Source organism: Pygocentrus nattereri, chromosome 29 (assembly GCF_015220715.1).
Source record: "Pygocentrus nattereri isolate fPygNat1 chromosome 29, fPygNat1.pri, whole genome shotgun sequence".
NCBI lineage: Eukaryota > Metazoa > Chordata > Actinopteri > Characiformes > Serrasalmidae > Pygocentrus > Pygocentrus nattereri.
Genome location: NC_051239.1, coordinates 18,344,192 through 18,365,079, shown reverse-complemented (window position 1 = coordinate 18,365,079; position 20,888 = coordinate 18,344,192). Strand labels below are relative to the sequence as shown.

General features: G+C 39.5%; 1 protein-coding gene across 4 annotated transcripts in view; it reads right to left on the bottom strand.

Annotated features, from left to right (window-relative positions):
• cfap74 (cilia and flagella associated protein 74) overlaps positions 1-20,888 on the bottom strand; it is a 115,585-nt gene that overhangs the window by 51,036 nt on the left and 43,661 nt on the right. For all 4 annotated transcript variants that reach the window (XR_005129898.1, XM_037535979.1, XM_037535980.1 and 1 more), the window contains exons 15-21: positions 9,478-9,544; positions 6,501-6,590; positions 6,194-6,367; positions 5,801-5,912; positions 4,178-4,320; positions 1,211-1,333; positions 1,016-1,137 (exon numbers count right to left, since the gene is read on the bottom strand). Coding sequence is in view for 3 of the 4 variants with exons in the window: in XM_037535979.1 (XP_037391876.1) it covers positions 1,016-1,137; positions 1,211-1,333; positions 4,178-4,320; positions 5,801-5,912; positions 6,194-6,367; positions 6,501-6,590; positions 9,478-9,544 (831 nt within the window). In the remaining variant the exon portion in view is untranslated. The remainder of the gene's footprint in view (positions 1-1,015; positions 1,138-1,210; positions 1,334-4,177; positions 4,321-5,800; positions 5,913-6,193; positions 6,368-6,500; positions 6,591-9,477; positions 9,545-20,888) is intronic.

The following is a 20,888-nucleotide window of genomic DNA, read 5'->3' as shown; positions in this document are numbered from 1 at the left end:
CACACACACACACACACACACACACACACACACACACACAATCACACACTAACACACACTCACAATCACAACTGTAAAATTATAAATTAACTCAATTATTTACTGAATATGTAGGTAAAATCTGTGTCAGTCAATGTAATAAAAACAATCTATATTACACTTTTTAGGCCCAGTTTTTTTGTGATTCTTGCCTGGGAGCCACGAAACATGCTGGCGGTCCCTGTCCATCAACTTCGTCTTTCAGCCACAATTCAGAATTTCCTATAGACTGGGATTTTTGCTATTTCCTTAGTATGGCCTTTGGCATGGCCAAATGCAATCACTCCTTCCTGCCAATAATTAACATCCACCTTGTGACCCATTTTGCACACAGCAAATGAGACACTTACTGCACTGTACCACCTCTTCTCAATCTATGAATGTCACTCACCCCACAGGTTTTTAAGATTAAGATTAAGTGATCCTTATTAGTCCCACAACAGGGAAACTCCACCTCTGCATTTAACCCATCCGTGAAGTAAAACACCACATACACTCTAGTGAGCACACACACACTAGGGGGCAGTGAGCACACTTGCCCGGAGCGGTGGGCAGCCCAATCCGCAGTGCCCGGGGAGCAGTTGGGGGTTAGGTGTCTTGCTCAAGGACACCTCAATCACGTGTCACGAGGCTGTTTCCCTAACCTCCAGCCCATGATTGCCCCAATTTTATAGCCCGATCACCCTCGTGCATAGATATCTGCAGGAGCCTGAAGTTACTACCACCTTAAACATGTACGATGACAAATTTTTTGTCCAGGTAGCTTATTCATGGATATTTTTTCTTCAAAAGCACAAGCCCTACATCATTTCCACCAATATGGTTACAGTGCGATCAGTGCCAATTACATGGTATCAAGAGATGCATTTTTTTTTTTAATTTTAGGGCACTTTTTAAGTTAAGATATACAGTGTAGGGGTCCTATAGATTGTAAACTATAGCTTTAAGGATCCAAAATATCTGTGGCTGACCTCACCTGCTTTGAACTTCAATGCTGTCCTGATAAAGACGATCATACATGCAGATTCTCAGGTCCATGCTCGGCTTGGTCACCCACACAGGAACACTCTCTGCTACACCACGGGCTGACACCACAATCTGTTCACAGAAACATGGGTGTTGTCACTGCCTGGTAAACAACACCAAGTTCTGTTTTTCCAATGCTCCTTACCATTTCACAGTCTGATTGTGAGAAGGTGATCTGGATATCTAGCTTGGTTTCCCCTGGAATGGTCGGCGTGAAAACAATGGGCAGTTTGACGGTAGCGAATGGGCCCACCTCGCCCTCATGCACCTGATAGGGTAGGAGGAAAGTACAAAGTCCCTGGGTAACTTGGTAACATAGCTTAAAGTATCTGTATGACTATTATATAAACAACATATGAAAGAAACTTTTAAGTGATTGTGTGGATAAGTGGTAACAGTTCTCCAGTAGAGCACAATGCATTCATATAAAATGCACTGCGGCTTGTAGAAATGTTTATTGTTGAAACTCCCGGTCCCAGCTTGCATATTTTTCATCATTCGTGAACAATGATTGTGAGCCTTTCATGTCCAACACTGCTGCCGGACCTCAACTGCTCATTAACTGAATGGAAAAGTTCCACAGACACACTACAAAAAGTCATGGATTGCCTTCCCTGAAGAGTGGATGCTGTTTTAGCAGCAAAGAGGGGGTGAGAGCAACTCTATATTAATGCCCATAGTTCTGGGATGGAATGTATAAGCTCACATTGGTGTGATGGTCAAGTGTCCACATACTTTGGCCAGTGAATTTAATGAACAGTGCATGAATCTCCAAAAAAAAGGAAGAAGAGTAAATGACATTTCTCTTCCTCAAACTCTGTAGTTCAGAGGATTCACTACAGTAATAGCCGTAGACCAATCAAAAATACAATAAACCGGAACACAACTAAACTTCCCCCATTCTTTTTGTCAATTTCATCTTTCATCTTGTCAAGACATGCAACTGGACGCCACCCTGAATTCTCCTCTTTTGCTTTATTTCCAGATCAGTCAAATAATAGATTTGACCAAATAACTTACAGTGGCAATTTTCTGTAATTGGTCAAGGGTGGTTTCCTCTCTGCATCATCTATGAAATCAATGCTCAGTGGGGATTATACACTATGGCTGCATAATGGAAGCCATATGAAGAACATTGCTTTAAATATGTAGAGAATATATAAAAAACTTTTTTTAAGCTGTCCGGTCTTAAAGAGTTCCCAAACAAAACAGAAGATACACACCAACCGGGCACATTATGTACACATCGTTGTATTTACACTGTTTATCAATTTAACAGCTCCTGTTTCTCTGCATACTTTGTTAGCCGCCTTTTACCCTGCTTTTCTGGTCAGGACCCCCTCAGGACCACCACAGAGCAGGCATTGTTTCAGTGGTGGATCATTCTCAGCATTGCAGTAACACTGATGTGGTGGTGGTGTGTCAGTGTGTGTTGCGCTGGTCTGAGTGGATCAGACACAGCAGTGCTGCTGGAGTTTTTAAACACCTCAGTGCCACTGCTGGACTGAGAATAGTCCACCAACCAAAAATATCCAGCCAACAGCGTCCTGTGGGCAGCGTCCTGTGACCCCTGATGAAGGACTAGAAGTTGACACAAACTATGCAACAACAAATCAGTCTGTATTTGTAGAAATACAAAGTGCACCTCCATACTGGTTATTCACCAGTTTCCTTACTAAAGAACCTTTGAGGAACCATGTTTTTAAAAGTAAATGTTAATCGGATCTGACTAAAATGGACAATGAGTGTAGAAACAGATATGCTCCCCTGAAAGTGGGGTTCAAACTGGTCATTGTTAGTTAATATTCCAGAAAGGTCTGAAGTAACCAAAGCGTTCTTTTTTTATATCTTATATATCTTTTCAGATAGTGTTCCACGAACGCACCCTGCTAGGGCTGGGAGTCGCATCAATTCTCTGATCCCAGGCTCAACACACATCAACACACTGGGTGTTTTTTACATTTACATTTATAGCATTTGGCTGACACTCTTATCCAGAGCGACTTACAATTTGATTATTTTTACATAGGTAGGCCAAGACGGTGTTAGGAGTCTTGCCCAAGGACTCTTATTGGTATAGTGTAGGGTGTTTGCCCAGGTGGGGATTGAACCCCAGTCTACAGTGTAGAAGGCAGAGGTGTTAACCACTACACTATCCCAACCACTACTTTGTGCAAAGTGGAAAATGAAGATATATGTACAATTTGTAACAAAAAGTAGCTTGCAGTCAATTTGCTTATATACACACAAGAAAAACAAAAGTGTTACAGAAGCAGCGATTACTTTGTGAAATTGTAAAGCAGCTATTTCTTGGTTTTTCCACAGAACCAAAAATGACAACGGACCCATTTTCCAGTTTTTGAATACTGGATTTCCAACGAAAATCCAATGACCAAAAGATACATGAACCATAGAGCTCAGATGAAGCTGAAGCTGGTACCTTATTCTCATTTCCTGCTTCTTCTTACACTACTTCTCATGTAGCACTTACATTCCGATACCTGCATGAAAGGTAGCGAGTAACTGCTGCACAGTTTAAGGTAGAATGGAAACTCGAATAAGAAGCTGACACTAGACTTGGTTAGTGCATCAACTTGAGTCTGACAGAGTGAATCTCGTACTGACTCAACTGAGCTGACACAACAGGCAGTGCTCTACAGGGTTCATATGTTTTTTGCACAGCCTATGTAGCAGTCATATCATATGTGAATTCATATTAATCTGTGAATCATGTAAAAATGGACAGCAGCAGCAAGAACGGTGAAAAAACCAAGGCTGCACCAAGAACACAAGAATGCTATTTAAGGAGGATGAATATGGTGATATTATATAATGAAGAACATTAATATGTGCAGATTTTATAAAAAGTTATTTTGCTCAAAACAATGCTGTGTGTGGCTGAGCAGCAGAAGAAATACAGTTAGCTTACTGTACGGGGCTTATATCTTGATTTTTGGAACAGAGTCTAAAAAAAGTCTTGTGTGGAATTGACTTTTGAAATTGACTCAGTGGAAAACCAAACTTTTCAAAGGAAAGAGCTGATAGTGTAGGAAAACTGTTTAGAGGCAAATACATAAAACTGCTAGGTTAAAGAGAACGTTTGGCTGCATACTTCTCCAATGCTGATTTCATTGACCTCAGATCCATCCTGGTCAACCCCTGTGATTGTGCTCTCCTCCAAACCACCGCCTCCTGAATCCTGACTGGCTCTGATCACCTCAACACCTAGGGAGGCGGCATCGCCAGGGGGTGCATCTACAATCACAAGTAATGAATGACCTGTGAACATGCATAACTGGCCAAAAGTTTGGAAACACCATTCAAGAGACTGGAATTTTCAATAAAATAGACGTTATAATAATATAAAGGTTATAATGTGACTCTAATATGTTTGCCCTTAGAAGGGCTGCATGTTAAACCAGATTTTTATCATTGTCATGATATGAGTTTCCACGATAAACATATCGTTAAGAACTGTAATGACAGTATAGATCAAACCACCTCATACACTCAGTGCCAGAGAGGCATCATAGCGTTGTTGGCGGAAACCATTTGAAGTCTAATAAAAATGTTTCTCTGTGCTGGGATTGAACGCTGCTCTCCCACAAGGTGAATGAGTAACTTAACCCATTCCAAAACACATATTAAAAAACCACACACATGCACAGCTCAAAAACTACTCCATCCTGAACTACACGCCGCTAAAAACACAGCAAACACTAGGACTGTTCTAACACTCAACATGCTAAGTGTGCATGGCAGGAATAGCTACTGTCACAAAAAAATGTTCTTGTGTGCAGATATAAAGGATACATATACACTCAGCAGCCACTTTATTAGGTTCAATGGCTTGTTAACACAAATAGCTAGTCAGCCGATCACACGGCCACAGCTTAGCGCATTCAGGCCTGTAGAGGTGGTCAAGACAACTTGCTGAAGTGCAGACCGAGCATCAGAACGGGGAAGAAAGGGGATTTCAGTGTCTTTGAACGTGGCGTGGTTGTTGGTGCCAGACGGGCTGGTCTGAGTATTTCAGAAACTGCTGATCTACTGGGATTTTCACACACAACCATCTCTAGGGTTTACAGAGAACGGTCCGAAAAAGAGGAAATATCCAGTGAGCGGTCAGTTGTGTGGACGAAAATGCCTTGTTGATGTGAGAGGTCAGAGGAGAATGGGCAGACTGGTTCCAGATGATAGAAAGGCAACAGGAACTCAAATCACCAACCAGAATCTCTGAGGAACGTTTCCAACACCTTGTTGATGTGAGAGGTCAGAGGAGAATGGGCAGAATGCTGCGCTCACATGTTGGTGTTTTAAAAAAAAATTTCATTCCTTACATCACAGTGGTACACAACCAACTGCGGCATGCCACGCAAACGTTCTCATGGTGACGACAAAATTGAGTGATTATCAGAGGAGAGCTTAGCAGAGCTGATTGTTTATTTAAGGTGGAAAAAGTCAGGAAGAAGCTCTGTGCTCCTTTTTATTGTTTAATACTCAACAACAACATGTCTGACATCCAGCATGTAAATACAGCACTACAATCAGTACACTTCACACATGGACTACAGTGTAAACTTATTTTAAAAGTCCAAAAATGAAAATGATCGGTTATTAGTATTGGCATCGGCCTCAGCAAAGTGTCAGCTATTAATTATTACTGAACCAAAAATTCAATCAATGCCTTCTACTTCAGCTCATTTTGTAGAAGTAGGACTAATTTTGAGTTCACCTGATTTGACATCTGACCGAGTTATGCACTCAGTGCTTTCATGCTCTGCTTGAATTTCTTCTGAGGCATAATATGAAGCAGCAAGTTTCACACTGCTGCTTTCTCCAGGTACCTAAATAAAACAAACATCTTTTTTAGGTATGTATACATACTCAGCTTCACTAGTCATTTCAGAAACATTTGTATTGTAGACAATGGATTAAATTTACCATCCTTATCAATACAATTTTCCATCAACCCACTCTGAATGTGAATGCTGTGATCTTTGCAAAAATCTATGAAATTCCTCTTTAAACACCTCAGACAAAACGCCCACATCCTTATTACTGGAAGAAACAGACTGATGTGTCGCTGTTTCGGTCTATTGCTTTTACACCCTTTGGTTGGACTTGCCTGCACACTAGAAGAATTCTTGGATAGATGGTGAAGCTGAAGGCAATTGGTGGAGAGGGCAGCCAGTGCATAGCGAGTACCCAAAGCCCCCCTGTTTGTCAGGGTGATTACCCGTGAAATTGTCTGCCCGACCACATGGGTACCAAAGTCAATGAGGCTCCTATCAACAACCATCTGGGGAAAAGAAAGAGATAAAATCTTCAGAAAAAAAAACTCAAAATATAAAATGAGCCAAAAGATTTCCTTATTTATGAGACCTCAAGAACATATCATTTGGATGGACACTTGGCCGTACAGATGATCTCACCTCACATTTTTTCCTGGTGCACTTGATGATCACAGAGAATGGGCCAGTAGCAGACTGAAACTGGACCTCACCTTCCAAGTTCTCATTCAGCTAAGAAAGAAAAGTATTAGTTCATACAACATGTTCATGTTGTTGGTCATATAAAAGAGTCAAGCTTATTTCTTAGCTAATCCAGGTGATGCACACTCAACATAAAAGATACAGTTTTATATAAAATTTGAATTTCAGAGCACAGCCTTTTCACAGTAAACTGGACGTTCTGGTTCAACTTGATGTGTGAAACTGAATTAAGATAAGCTATTATGTCTCTTTTTCTCCCCATGAGATATATCTTAGAGAATCATCATGTTTTTTCAGACTGAGCTCCACCACTGTGTCCTCATATTTAAGCATACATCCCCTTTTGGCTATTGGTTTGAAGAATGCTGAGGCACAATCTCATGGAAGAAAGAAAAACTTAAGACATGGAAGCAAAAGGAGCAACATCATCAAAGAGCATTTCACATAGAATAAGTAAATGGCTGGCATGAATTTTCCAAGTGAAGTGTACAAGTTTCACAAAATGATCCGTTGATGACAGTTAGATTCTGAATCTACACTGGAAAACATTAGACAGCTCAACTTAAAATGATAAGGTAGCCATTTACAACTTGAGGACACCCGAGTTCAATCAACTCAAACATTTTAGTTCAATCAAAGGTTCTCCTAACACTCTTTGCTAGTTTCTAGTTAAGTAAGCAATACAGAATTTCTAAGCAGAATATCTGCTGAGGACAAAAGTGTAAATCCTCCCCTCTGGACAAGAGGCTGGTAGCTGCCTGGAGCATGTGTTGCATTTGATGTAACACTGTTCACCTGGCACTGAGGCAATTTCTGCCAAAACTGTGGCACTGCCATGTGCTGTTAACTCCTTAAAACCTCACATACAAAGTCTTATTAATCAGTAACTAAAGGGACTTCACTGCAAACTGGCTGGGCTGTTCTTAGGTTACAGAAGCGTGTAATGAAACTTTGGTCTTCCCTGTGGGCCTTGGCCATTTAAGGAGTTAAAAAACCCGAACAGCAGCATCCAGCTGTGGTATCCCCTTATGAAACTTCCCTTCATCCCACAAATGCTGCTCAGGTTTCAAAATGTGTTTGACTCTGTGGCTCCATTAGACTGTCAGATCACCATGGCTCCTACTGTTTCACTGCTGTCACAGCAAAAGACCTCATTACGACAGTTCTCGCTGCCATGGCTGGGAGACTGGGCCTAAGTCATGGCTGATGGACCGGAAGTAAGGAGTTCAGGAGACAACCTGGCATGCAAGAGCCTTGTCGACAAAAGTCATGCATGCCTGTCACTGGAAAATGTTTCCGAACTGGTGGGCAGTTCATTAGTGTTCCTGGTGCTATTACTTCCTACAGAACATTCTGGATAATGGTTTCTTCCCACCCATGCATAAAGCTAATCACTACAATATGGGCCCATGAACAATCAGATCCATATATTGAACTGGCTTCCTCTATAATGCTAGAAATAAAGATTCTGTTCAATTTTGATAAATCCACCGTGAGCAGGGTTGCTAGGAGAAATCTGGGGAAAAAAACAGGAGAAACCGCAGCACAAGAACCATCATGAAAAAAACAAGGAGAGAAAACAAGAGAAACACAACTAGGGAAAACAAAACAGCTCAATACTCGACTTGTTGAGAGTTTGACTTGAAAGTCGTAATGGCTTAAGTAAATTGAAAACTGGTGTTTGCAAAGATGAGACGTGTGGTATCTGTGGTTAAAAGGTCGGTACCTGTCAATTCACACCTGTTAGCTAGAGCTCGCACTATGGTATTACGCTACCAAGCTAACATGTGTTTCCACCAAGACATACCTTGAGTAACTTCTTAAACTGAACTATTAATATCTGACAGAGAGCGCTTCATTGGCTACTGTTCACAACATAAGGTCTGAACCTGTAGTATAAAGTAGTGTAAAATCCCTTAAACTCACTCACTGGTACCTTAGCAGTTAACGACTCAGTTGTGGATTTGGTCCCTGATGATTTGGACTTGAGCACTAATGACTTGAGCTTAGATTTCACAGATGAACACAAGACTCTGGCTCAAAAAGGGTGACCCAACTACCAAAAACAATCTGAAACAAATAATACCTGACACAAAGAGCTCAAGGGGCTACAGTGATGAAACACAAGGTCCGAACATGTCATATAAAAGTAATAATTACCACTTTATTTTGATGGCCCCCTGTAGATGATCTACAAACACTTAATAAATAGTCTGAATTACAGAGAATTATACTTGCTTCCAGTAGCTGCCCGCATCAGATTTAACATTGATGCTTGCCTAGAAAGCCTAAATGGACCTGTTTCTCCATATATGATGGCAATTGGCAAAACTCAATGCATACCTAAAGCCCTTCAAGCTCTACTTCATTGGCCATCTTTCAAGACGCATAGAAGAAGAGCATGAACAGCATTGCCTAGGACTTCCAGGGTCTGTCTTCAAACGCTGAGTGAATCTCTTTAAGACCCTTTAAGACCCATCTCTTTAAGAAGTATTTACATTATCTTGCAAGAATTAATACTGATGTTTATGGCAATATTGTAAGTGTATTTTGGACTTCATCTGATTTGTACTAGCTAAGGATCCATCTACTGAGTGAACAACAAAGCAATTTTGTAGGTTGTTCAGAATAAGAGTTGATAAACGATGAACGCTATAATCGTCAATGTGCAAGTGTTCCAATAGTGTGAGCTAAACCAACTCTGTAGTGGTAGCATGCTTGACTTCTGACTGATATTTGTTCACTGTTCCGTTCTTTGACCAACTCTTAACTTCATTCTTCTAAGTAAAGTTCTGTGAAGATAAGAGACGCCAGGCTGAGGAATTGACTGAAAAGGCATTACATGAATTAGAATGATGCATAGCTGCTCCACAACTTGCTGTGCAAGATGTTCTGTATCTGAAACAAGACGACTTACCACAGGCTTGAAAACAGCTTTCAGTTCACACGCCATGCCTGCAGACATGGGCCCAGGAGGCTCAAAACTGAAACCGAGAACAGAGATTAACAAACAGAAATACTCCTATTTGGAAAAATGACTTATTGGCAGCATATTTATACTAATATATTGGCAGCATATATTTACTAATATAATATATTTATACTAATATACTAATCAAGATGCTCATATCAGGGGACTTTCCTCCATTAGCACTAGGGCCAGGTTTAGTACCCATTACTAAGGTAATATACCCTGCTAATAAAATTCGAGGTGCTAAATCCACAAAAATCCACTCATTTTGAAAGATTAAATTTTACACAGACATTTGTTTAAATATGACCAGTTTTAGTAACTTTCCTGAGTAGTTCACATTATCTTGTTACCTTTTCATCAGTGCATTACTATTGTTACCAGTTTATCACCGACATATATATTTTGCAGGGATGCACCACCATTTTAGCCACCAAATAACAGAAGGATAAAAATGTTGCCCAAAAAAGCAAAAGATTAAATAAGTCTAATCAAATACTCTGAAATGCAGAGAAAATGAGAAGTAATGATTAAAATGCTGTTTGTTCCCTTCACTCTCCTGCTCAGATTAGCACAGACATGTCCATACAATCTGAGAACTAGTAGATTAACAGTGAAACGTAAACACGGTCCTCTGCAGGTACGTTCTACACAGTCTTTAGCTTACATACTTTTAGCATTAATTAGCCAGTGGTGCACAAAGTACACAAATCATGTACTTGAGTTAAAGTCGAGACACCCAAGGTAAAATATCACTCCAGTAAAAGTAGAAGTCCTTACTCTAGACCTCAACTTGAGTAAAAGTACTAAAGTATTTACCTTCAAATGTACTTAAGTATAAAGTAAAAGTACTAAAAGAGTAATTCTGGCTCTGATCTGGTCCTGTTATCATTTTTATAACCAGACTGGCTTCATGAACTCATTTCAGGTGAAAGTCCTCCAGCGTCTTTCCATCGTCAGCATTATCACGTTAATTCAACAGCATATAGAAAGTATATATATATATATATATATATATATATATATATATATATATATATATATATAAATATATGAACCCTTTCTTTTAATTTCGGTTTTCAGGTTAGTACTTTCTGACTTTCAGTCAAGAATTTTCATTTTTCATTATGAACTTTCAGCTCAATATCTATAAACACGAATATACTGGCAAGTCTTTTTGACTTTTGTCCTGAATGCTATTTGAGATTTCATACATTTAGTATTATTTGCTGAACGCTGTGCAGACTGTGTTTTTGAATAAGCTGGTAGTGATAGGGCCCAGTAGGACTGCTGTTTATCTCTAGCTTGATGCGCTTAGTGCCATTTATATGCAGCCTTTTTTATCTTTTTATCTTCTAGCTTTATCATCATATGCTCCATTCTTTCTGCTGCTTCTGTCATTTTAAATGCATAATGGCTACAAAACATTCAAACTCATTTGAGTTTGGCCGTCTGAAGGTTCTCTTTCAGAATCTTCAGACTGGGGGGTGTATTATGAACACTAGAATGGAGGAACTTGCATGTATCAAGGTTACAATTACACAATTACGTTATGGTATGAGGAACTTTATTTATATTAGCTAGGTTGTGGATGACCATAGTGAAAAAAGCTGCTGGGTTGCTATGGAAGACTAGAACTTAGCACCAGAAGCATGCTATGGATAGGACATGGTAGAAGAGTCCAGTATGAGACTGGGTCACTAATGAGTAACGGCATTGCCCTTGCAGTTGGGAATACCACACCACAGCACTCATATCAAGACCAACTAGTAAAAAAAAATATTATATGCTCATAACTAACTGGCTCCACATGTACTGAGTGTTTGGTAAAAAACCAAACAACTGAAGCAGCAGTGTCAGAATATCTCCTTTCAATCAAATACATGTTAGTGGTCACATTTGGTGCCATTCTTTCAAGAATGTACAGAATCCACCAAAAGCAGGATAGGCTGGTGTGAAGTACTTGGCATTAATATTGTATTATCTGGTTCTGCTTTTTAGACTATGCAACTGCAACTTAGTTCAATTTTATTCCTACTGTTTCTATGGTCCCTTCAAAATGGTTTCAAATGAAAGTTTTGGCAATTCCATGCTATTGCAGGTGTAAATCACTAGGTTTTGCATGTCACTTGCACATATTGGTCTTGGGAAAGCACAGCTGTCAGCAGCCTGCTGTCAAACAAATGGTTATATCTGATGCAATGGGCACTGTGTTCTCACAGCTTTTTCTACATTTCTTTTAGAACAATTTCCATTTGCTCTGTTTTCTGAGATTTTCTGATGTACCATAGTAGACAGTAATACCTGCATGTTTAAGAAACAATAAAAAAAATTCACAAAACTACCAACTTGTTTCAATAATACCAAAAGAACCTGTTACAATACAGATCTTTCAGCAATACCAACATGACAGTATACTCTTAGGACAACATCTGATATATTCTTTTATTAACACAAAACTTGTTAATGTAAAGATAAAGAAACAGATTAAAAAAACAAAGCATGTGTAGTGTAGTGTGCAGTTTGTGACTTCTGGCTGAATTATTAAAAGTAAGAAAGACAAACGTTGGGGGTGGGGGCGCTGTTGAGAGATGTAGAGGTATGACGCGCTTCGCGTTATCTCCGGCAGATTTCATTAATTAAACCCATAAAAAGCACAAGTTGATTTAGCAAACCGAGTTAGAACGCACTTTAGTAGGTACGTTTTTTGACTGGAACAAGTAAAATACACAAGATGCCGACAACGAGAGGTGATCTGAAGACAGAAACAACCGAAGAAGCAGGCCAGGCAGCAGGCCGCGGGCTCGCGTGAGGTATAGCAACAGGAAGCATCGTCGGAGATGAATCTTAGAGGCCATGGAATCACTCCGTTCAGAACTGCGCTCCAGTACAACTGAAATTTGCAGTAAAATTGATGAACGAATCTCCGAGACACTGAGCACTCTCAGAAATGAAATGTCAGCATTAAGAGAAGAAACAGAGGCAAAACTTGCAAGCCTAAAGTCTAAACTGGACTGCCATGATGGAGCTTTAACCAGTTTAACGGACTCTGCCTCGCGGACGACAGACACGGTTACTGAGATAGAGTCAACGGTAAAACGGCTCCGTGCTCAAGTGGAACAACTTACGGAAAAGTGTATGGACTTGGAAGGCCGTTCTAAAAGACAGAATTTAAGAGTCGCAGGCATTAAGGAAGGGAAAGAACACGGCCAAAAGACCAGTGAGTTTGCGGCGAACTTATTAAAGGAGGTACTGGGGCTCGGAGATGAAACCGCTCATCGACCGGGCACACGTGGATGCTGCTCCACCGAGACATATCGTTCTGAGAGAACACTACTGCAACGAGCTCGAAGAAATTTTACATAAAGCTGCACTCGCTAAAAATCTGAACTTTCAAATCCAATGAATAGAGCTCTTCGGGGACTTCCCGACTGCAGTGGTAAAGAGACGAGCGGCCGTCACCCCGTCAGAGCCATTCTTCGGGATAAGCCAGGAGTGCGTTTCGGACTCCTCTATCCGGCAAGACTCCGGGTGACGTACAACAGCACGGAATCAGTATTTACCAACCCATCGGAAGCCCTTCAATATGCCAAACATCATTTCGGAGCTGAAGAAGAAGAAAGATAAGATGATAACAGGGTTGGCTTTAGGCCTCGTGTCACTCTTACTAAAGTGTTACGGTCAATTTTGACTTTACTTATAACGCTGTCTACAAGATCGAAGGGGAAGGGACATTATATATGTTTGATATACACACTACACTTATAATGTCTATACATTATTTCATGCATGTTGCAGATGGTTCTTTATTTTATAGGTTTTAAGAGAATTACACGGGCGTACCCTGCACATGCACTCTCTGGTATTGGTATATGCAGATCTATTTTGATTACAACTGTGCTAGTTAAGTTTATCCGTTAACTGCCGAGCTATTCTTACTTTTAGATTTACAGTCGGGGACTACAGTTAGAGGAATGCTAACTCTTGCAGGTTTAGATAGTCATGCCGTAGCCTTGTTAGACTGTCAGCTAGACATTTTGTCTGTTTATGTTTCAGGGAGGGTGTGGGACGGGCTGCTGCATGAATCGACTGAACCTATACCCTGAGAGAAAATGGAAAAATGGCAGGTGCCAAAGACGGTGAGAAACTACAGCTTCAGTTTGCTTCCTGGAATGTCAGGGGACTTAATGATCCAGTAAAGAGGGGTAAAGTACTTTCACAGTTGAAAAGTCTGTCAGCAGACATAATATTTTACAAGAAACTCATTTAAAAAATGATTCATATCTTAAACTCAAGTCTAAATGGATAGGACACGTATTTCATTCTACCTTCCCTGTTATAACTAGGTGAACAGCTATTTTAATTAGAAAAGGTTTTCCATTTAGACATAAACAAAGACTACTATTCCCTCAAAAGATGGTAGATCCGTTTTGGTAACTGGGGAAATATACTCCACGTCTTTTAGTCTCCTTAGCATTTACGGACCTAATCACGATGACCCTCAGCTTTTCAGACATGTTTTAAGTCAAATTCCAGATATGTCCAGCACAAACACGATAATTGGGGGTGACTTTAATTTTGTGCTAGACCAATTAATGGATATATCCTCAAGCCGTAGAGGTCCTGATTCAGCTGCATGCACAGTGCTGAAAACATTTATTAAGAATATGAATATCTCGGATGTATGGAGACTACTAAATCCTATAGCTAGAGAGTATTCATATCACTCGTTGGTGCATAATGTGTACACTCGAACTGATTATTTCTTGATGGAAGGCTAATACCCCACATAAATAATTTCAATACCATGCAATCACTATTTCTGATCACTGGCCTGTCATATTCTCATTAGCTAATAGGCCACAAAGAGTGTGGAGAATGAAGCCGCAGATACTCTTAGATGAGGAGTTGTGTGAATCCCTCAAAACGCAGATTGCTCTTCACGTTGAAACTGATGATACTCCCGACATCTCCCCTAAGATTCTATGGGAAGCGTTCAAAGCTTACTTGAGAGGTTGCATCATTTCTTATCAAGCATTCCATAGGAAAAGTAATTTGATAGAACAAAAAGTACTGGAAGAGCAGATATATAAACTGGACAAGGAGAATGCGGAAAATCCATCCAAGGAAAAACTTAGAGAAGTTTTGACACTGAAATATAAACTTAACAAATTAACTTCAGCCAAAATAGGAAAGGCGTTTTTGTACATAATACAAAAACATTTTGAATTCGGTGATAAACCACATAAATTGTTAGCTAGTCAACTACAAAAATTGATCGTGTCATACATAAAATGAAATCAGATTCAGGTGAAATGCTCATATCACATGCTGACATAAACCAAAGATTTTTGGAGTATTATGAGGCTTTGCACACGTCCGAAAACAAGTCATCACCTTCCCTTGCTCAGGATTCCTGGATGGTCTTAAACTCCCTACCTTGAGCCGGATGGATCATAAACGGATGAATGCAGAGATAACAAGTGAAGAAATTGTAGAAACTATTAAAACTCTCAAAGCTGGTAAATCACCAGGTCTAGATGGCTTTGGTAATGAATTTTACAAGAAATTCAGTAACCTGCTGGCCCCCTATTTATGTAAGATGTATAATCATTCATTTACTGATGGAAGTTTGCATCCACACCAAATGAAGCAGTTATAATTGTAATACCCAAAAAGGACCCTGAGGAAGTGGGATCATATAGACCCATCTCACTGTTAAATTCGGATCAAAAGATTTTAGCCAAATCCCTCTCTAGAAGACTCAATCCGTTTATGGATCGCTTAATACACCCAGATCAAACAGGATTTATACCTAATAGGGACTCAGCCTTCAACCTTAGACGACTTTATAATATTATATACTCCAAGAGACTAGCTGGGGAAGATCTGGGAGTAATCTTACTGACGCTGAAAAGGCATTTGATCGCATCGAGTGGTGTTGTCTGTTTTCAAATTTAAACTAGGCAAGGTATTTATCTCATGGATTAAACTGCTATACTGCAACCCTACAGCTAAAACACTCACTAGCTGAACCATCTCTCCGCAAATTAAAATGTTCAGAGGGACTAGACAAGGCTGTGTACTTAGGTGGTTGGTGTAGTGTAGTGGGCCTTTTACGCTGTAGACTGGGGTTCAATCCCCCGCCTGGGTAAGCACCCTACACTATACCAATAGGAATCCTTGGGCAAGACTCCTAACACTACCTTCACCTTCCTGTGTAAAGCAATCAAATTGTAAGTCGCTCTGGATAAGAGCGTCAGCCAAATGCCGTAAATGTAGTCCAATGTCGTTTGCATTGGTTGTTGAGCCTTTAGCGGAGACTATTCGATTACACCCAGATATCTACGGTTATAATACAATTTATACTACAAATAAAATTTCCTTATATGCTGATGCTATACTTCTGTATATAACATGTCCTGCATTGTCTCTTCCAGTGCTACTCAACTCAATTGACTTATTTGGTACATTTTTATAAGATTAATGAAAGAGTGAACTAATGTCTATAGGGACTATAGATTTAATTTTCCTTCAAAATCTACCATTTAAACGTGTGTTGGATGAATTTACCTATTTGGGAATTACAGTGATAAAACAGTACGGTACATTATTTGATAAGAATATAATTCGGTTAGTGGATAAATTAAAGAACAAGCTTCAATTATGGCGACTGCTGCCATTATCACTCTTGGGCAGAGTGAACGCCATAAAAATGGTTTTCTTACCAATGATTACCAATATTTATACCCAAATCATTTTGGAAAAACCTAAATTCTATCGCATTGAATTTTATATGGAACTACAAGACTCATAGGATAAAGATGGCCCATCTTTGAAAAAGCAGGAAATGGGGAGGCCTTGCCCTTCCAAATTTCATGCTCTACTACTGGGCAGCAAATATCCGTTTTATAAAATTTTGGATCGATGATAATGCAGGGATGTATGACTGGTGGGAAATGGAGAGGGAAGATGTTCAGCCCTACAGTACTGGAGCAATTATCCTATTTCCCACTTCAATTCACAAATCTTACTACAGTTTCAATCCTACCATTACGAATACAATTCGTATTTGGAAGCAGGTTAAACATTACTTTAGTATCAGTGAATTGTCTTTGCTAACACCCGTCTTAAATAACCCATCCTTTGTTCCATCAACATTAGATAAAGCTTTTGAACGCTGGAATAATCTAGGGATCCAAAATATTGGAGATTTGTATATCAATGGGGTCTTTGCATCTTTTCAGCAACTGCAGGGAAAATTTGGTCTACCAAATACCAATTTCTTCAGATATCTCCAAATTAGAGATCACGTGTGAAGACGCATTCATTTTAAATCAGCAAACCCAAATAAACTGGACAAGCTACTGGAAACTAGCACTAGTTCAGATATACGAATAAGTCATTGCTATGACTGTTAACACACAGCATCCCATCAACTGAAGAAATAAAGGCAGCTTGGGAAGAAGAATTGGGGGTCCAACTGTCTAGGGAAACCTGGGAAGAGGGTCTTGAGGCTAATACATACATGTTCCATTAACGCACAACACTGCTTAACTCAATTAAAAATCCTACATCGGCTACATTATTGTAGATCAAAGTTACATGCTTCCTTCCCGTGCCTTGTTCTTGGTTTTTGTCATTTAAAACCCTGAAGCAACTGTACTATAATGCAGCATGTTGTACATTGTCCATATTATGCTTCTCAATAAACAGATTAAACGAGAAAGACTAATGCAAGAAACTCTCAGAAACAAAACTGATCAATAGCAGTCGCTTGCCTACAGTGCAGACCCTACCTTCACAAAACAAAACAAAGCAATCAATGCAGCATGGCAGAGCGCTAGCAGAAGCAAAACACACAGATGGACAGATGGAAGGCTGATAACTAACTCACGGACAGACAGCCTTCGAATATTCTAGATTTTCACAGAAGCACCATCTGCCTGCACCAGATTTTCCCAACCCACATTTTCATCAATTTTTCCCCTTTTCACTTTCTGTTCCTTTTCACTCGTTCACTCTTTCTGGAGATATGTCAGCAGTCTTTTCTCAGTGTTACAGGAGCGAATGCACCTCACACCCTCACAGGTCATCAGCTTTTCCTGCAAACATTCACTTGCCTGTAAATATTTCAACAGATAGAGAGCTTACATGTACTAACAACTCCACATGGTTCTGTGCTTGCTGGTCCTGACCTCCTTGAGTCTCTCCATCTAAAGCAGTAGCTGGGAGTTTCAAAGAAGATGTAGAAGGGCTGCTCCCATAAGACACGAGACCTTGATAATCAAGAAGTGAATTCACTGAAGTCTTTCAATTGCATTTAAAAATCCTGCATTGCATCGATGATACTTCTGTGAGACCAAACATTTGGTATAGTGTGTAGTCAAGATGGGAACACTCAGGGCCGTCTAGGCCTTCAGAGCGGGAAATAAAAAAATCTATCTGTCTGTAATGTTAAGCTAATTTTATTAGAGTCTACAGGTATTGTAGCAATACTCTCGTTGCATTAGTGAGTCTTGGTTAGAAACAAAAGGGTTAAAATCTTGATATACCCAACATAAAACTGGCCAGTCAGGACTTTTTCCCCAACAATACAGCCAAGAGAGCTTTCCCATTGGTAAGGACTTCAGGAGATGAACTGAAAGCCTAACCTGTCAGATTAATCCCCTAACATAATTATGTTAAGTCATTTGATGTATTATTCACATATACTTTAACGACAGTAAATTCGCTCAATAAATTCAATTATCTTATCTAAAATCGATCAGCCGACTCATGTTTGGTGTTTTGCGCTGGGGCTATGAAGCTAATGTAGCTAAATAGCAAAGAAAGCTTTTATGCACCCAACGTAGCACTGAGTTGTTAAGTAATGCGAAATAGGCTAATGAGGTTTGTAACACTATAAAGCATAACACTGTCCACAACAAACAGACAAAACCAGTAGTAGCAGCCACCATGAAGCAATTTTATAACAATAGCGTGTCTATACAGTCTCATAAACCACAAAAGCAAGTCCATCTGAAATTCAACAATGACAACCTGTTAACGTGATGCTAATTACCTGGGTTTAAGCTTCCAGTACGTTTTAGCTACATTTGCTGCAAAGCTTTAGGGTTATAGATTTTATGTAACTTTTAAAGCCACTTTCAAACCCAATTGTGCCGCTTTACTTAAGTTGCAAATACACCTCTGCAAGTGTTATGGTTTAGTCACACATTGATGCACATGACTGGGTGTGAATAGCATTGATGCCTGGCAGAAACCACAGAGGGGAAGGAGTTTCTGGATGGTTAAACCTGACTAGTGTTCCCTGAGCTTCACAACATGGAAAAGTGGCATCAATAAGAACATTTAAATCCATGGCTCAGACTAATTTACACAGTTTTCCTCTCACCAAAGTGTCAAAGTTGAGCAATCAACATGTTCATTCTCCAAGGTTCTCTTTGGTCTTGCACTAAAGCTTTTTAGGGTTTGGAGGGTCTATTTTTTCCCCAGCATTACAAAGCACGTGTCAACAGTCTCTCCCAGCTCAATTTAGGCTGGCAAATCGCAGCCTTATAATCTGGCTAATTCATCCCAGGTGAGCTGAAGGTAATGGGGTTTAGCTCAAAGAGTTCAACTAATGAAGTGCTGCCACCCTCTTTCTCACCCCCAGCCCAATGAGACAGCCACAACTGCTGCTTTGTCCTTTAATGACAACTATTCAGCTATTACAATGTGGAAAGGGACCTCGGGCTGGTCCATAATGACCCTCCCGTGACATGATCCATCAGTAATCTATTGCTGCAGTGAACGGATGTTTCGGGTGTATAAATCACAACTTTTTTTGAAATGAAAGAGTTTAAAGAAGCATGTAAACAGCTTAAATTTCAAAATGTACAGCTTACTTTCCAATACAGTCTATACATAGAAACTAAGCTGTAAAAACAGGCCAGGCCATTATTGATTAATCAGCACTTGGGATCAGCAGTTTAGCCCCGTACTTTCAAGTCATAAGGAGTGTTTCAGACCAGACTGCTTTTCAAATAAAGCACAATAGAGGCAGCAATATATCTTATCTTAAAGGCACAGCAGAGAAAACAGATGAAAACAGCCTGTTCAAATTAAATGCATATTTTTGTCTAGTTAATCTGCACAAATTTCACCATGAAAAAAAGATTTTTTTCCATTTAAAATGTACTGTTTTTGTTACAGCTATGTAATTGGAAAAATGCACTTCATCAGAAAGCATTTAATGCTTTTTGCATTAAACAATTTCACAATATGTCCAGCAGGAGCACTGTCCAGCAAAGTTTGGTAGAAAGGTAGAAATACCTTTCATCAAGAGAGCCATCTGTGAAATCTGCCATCGGAAAGCTATACTTGAATAAGAGGAGCACAGTCGGAGTCATAGCAACAGCAAGCTGAGCATCTGGGCTTCAGGCACATATATACTGTATGTGCAAATATGTGACCATATATGTGACAAAAATATTTAGCAAATGATACCAAAGCACACGCATTTTATTCCACTGACGTCCAGCTTCCAGTGATTTCAAAGGCACAAGATTTTCAGTGTAGGATTTTAGCAAACGCTGGGAAAAGACAGCTGTGAAACTGTCAAAATAATGCCAGAAAAACTTGCTCTTCATACCAAGGAAGACACTTTGGTGAACGTGGAATGCTGCAAATATATCCAGTGTTTTTCTAAACAGCTGTTTAGCAGCCCGACGTTTAAAAAACTCTTTAAATAAAAAACAATTAAGTATTCAAACCTTAGATATTTAGAGATAATGTTATGATCTATTTACACTCAATGCATTAACTGAGTGAGTAATACATATAAACAGAATCATCTATAGGGTACTTTTTACTGGACCGTGTCTGTCCCAAACCTAAAGTCCTAGATTCTGAAAATAATACTTAAAATATTTTTAAGTATTAATAGAAATGACATTGAAATATTAGTTGAAAGATTTTTCAGAAATGTTTTCAGGTCACTACTGAAACAGCGTTTTAGTCCATGGGTGGAGTCTTGTTTTAGCCACATCCCTGCCTTTTAGAGCATCCCTGCCCTTCATGGCTCCATGGTGAGCAGTTAGATTGCACTGTTTTGAAGAAAATGCATGCCAAAGTCTGAAAATCAGCGTGTAACATTAAGCGTCGCCACAGATTTTTTCTGCAGATTTGGTTGTGTTATGATTGTTTTATTAGTGACAAAATGTAAAAGTTCAGTCGTTTGTTTTAATAAAGTTAATATAGTTAAGGTATCGGGTCTTTCAAAGGATTTTAATCCAAATTCAAGGTCTGTTAAAAGCTGGAAATGTTTTTTTTTTTTAACTCAGAACACAGACGTTTTTGAGCACCTGAACCTT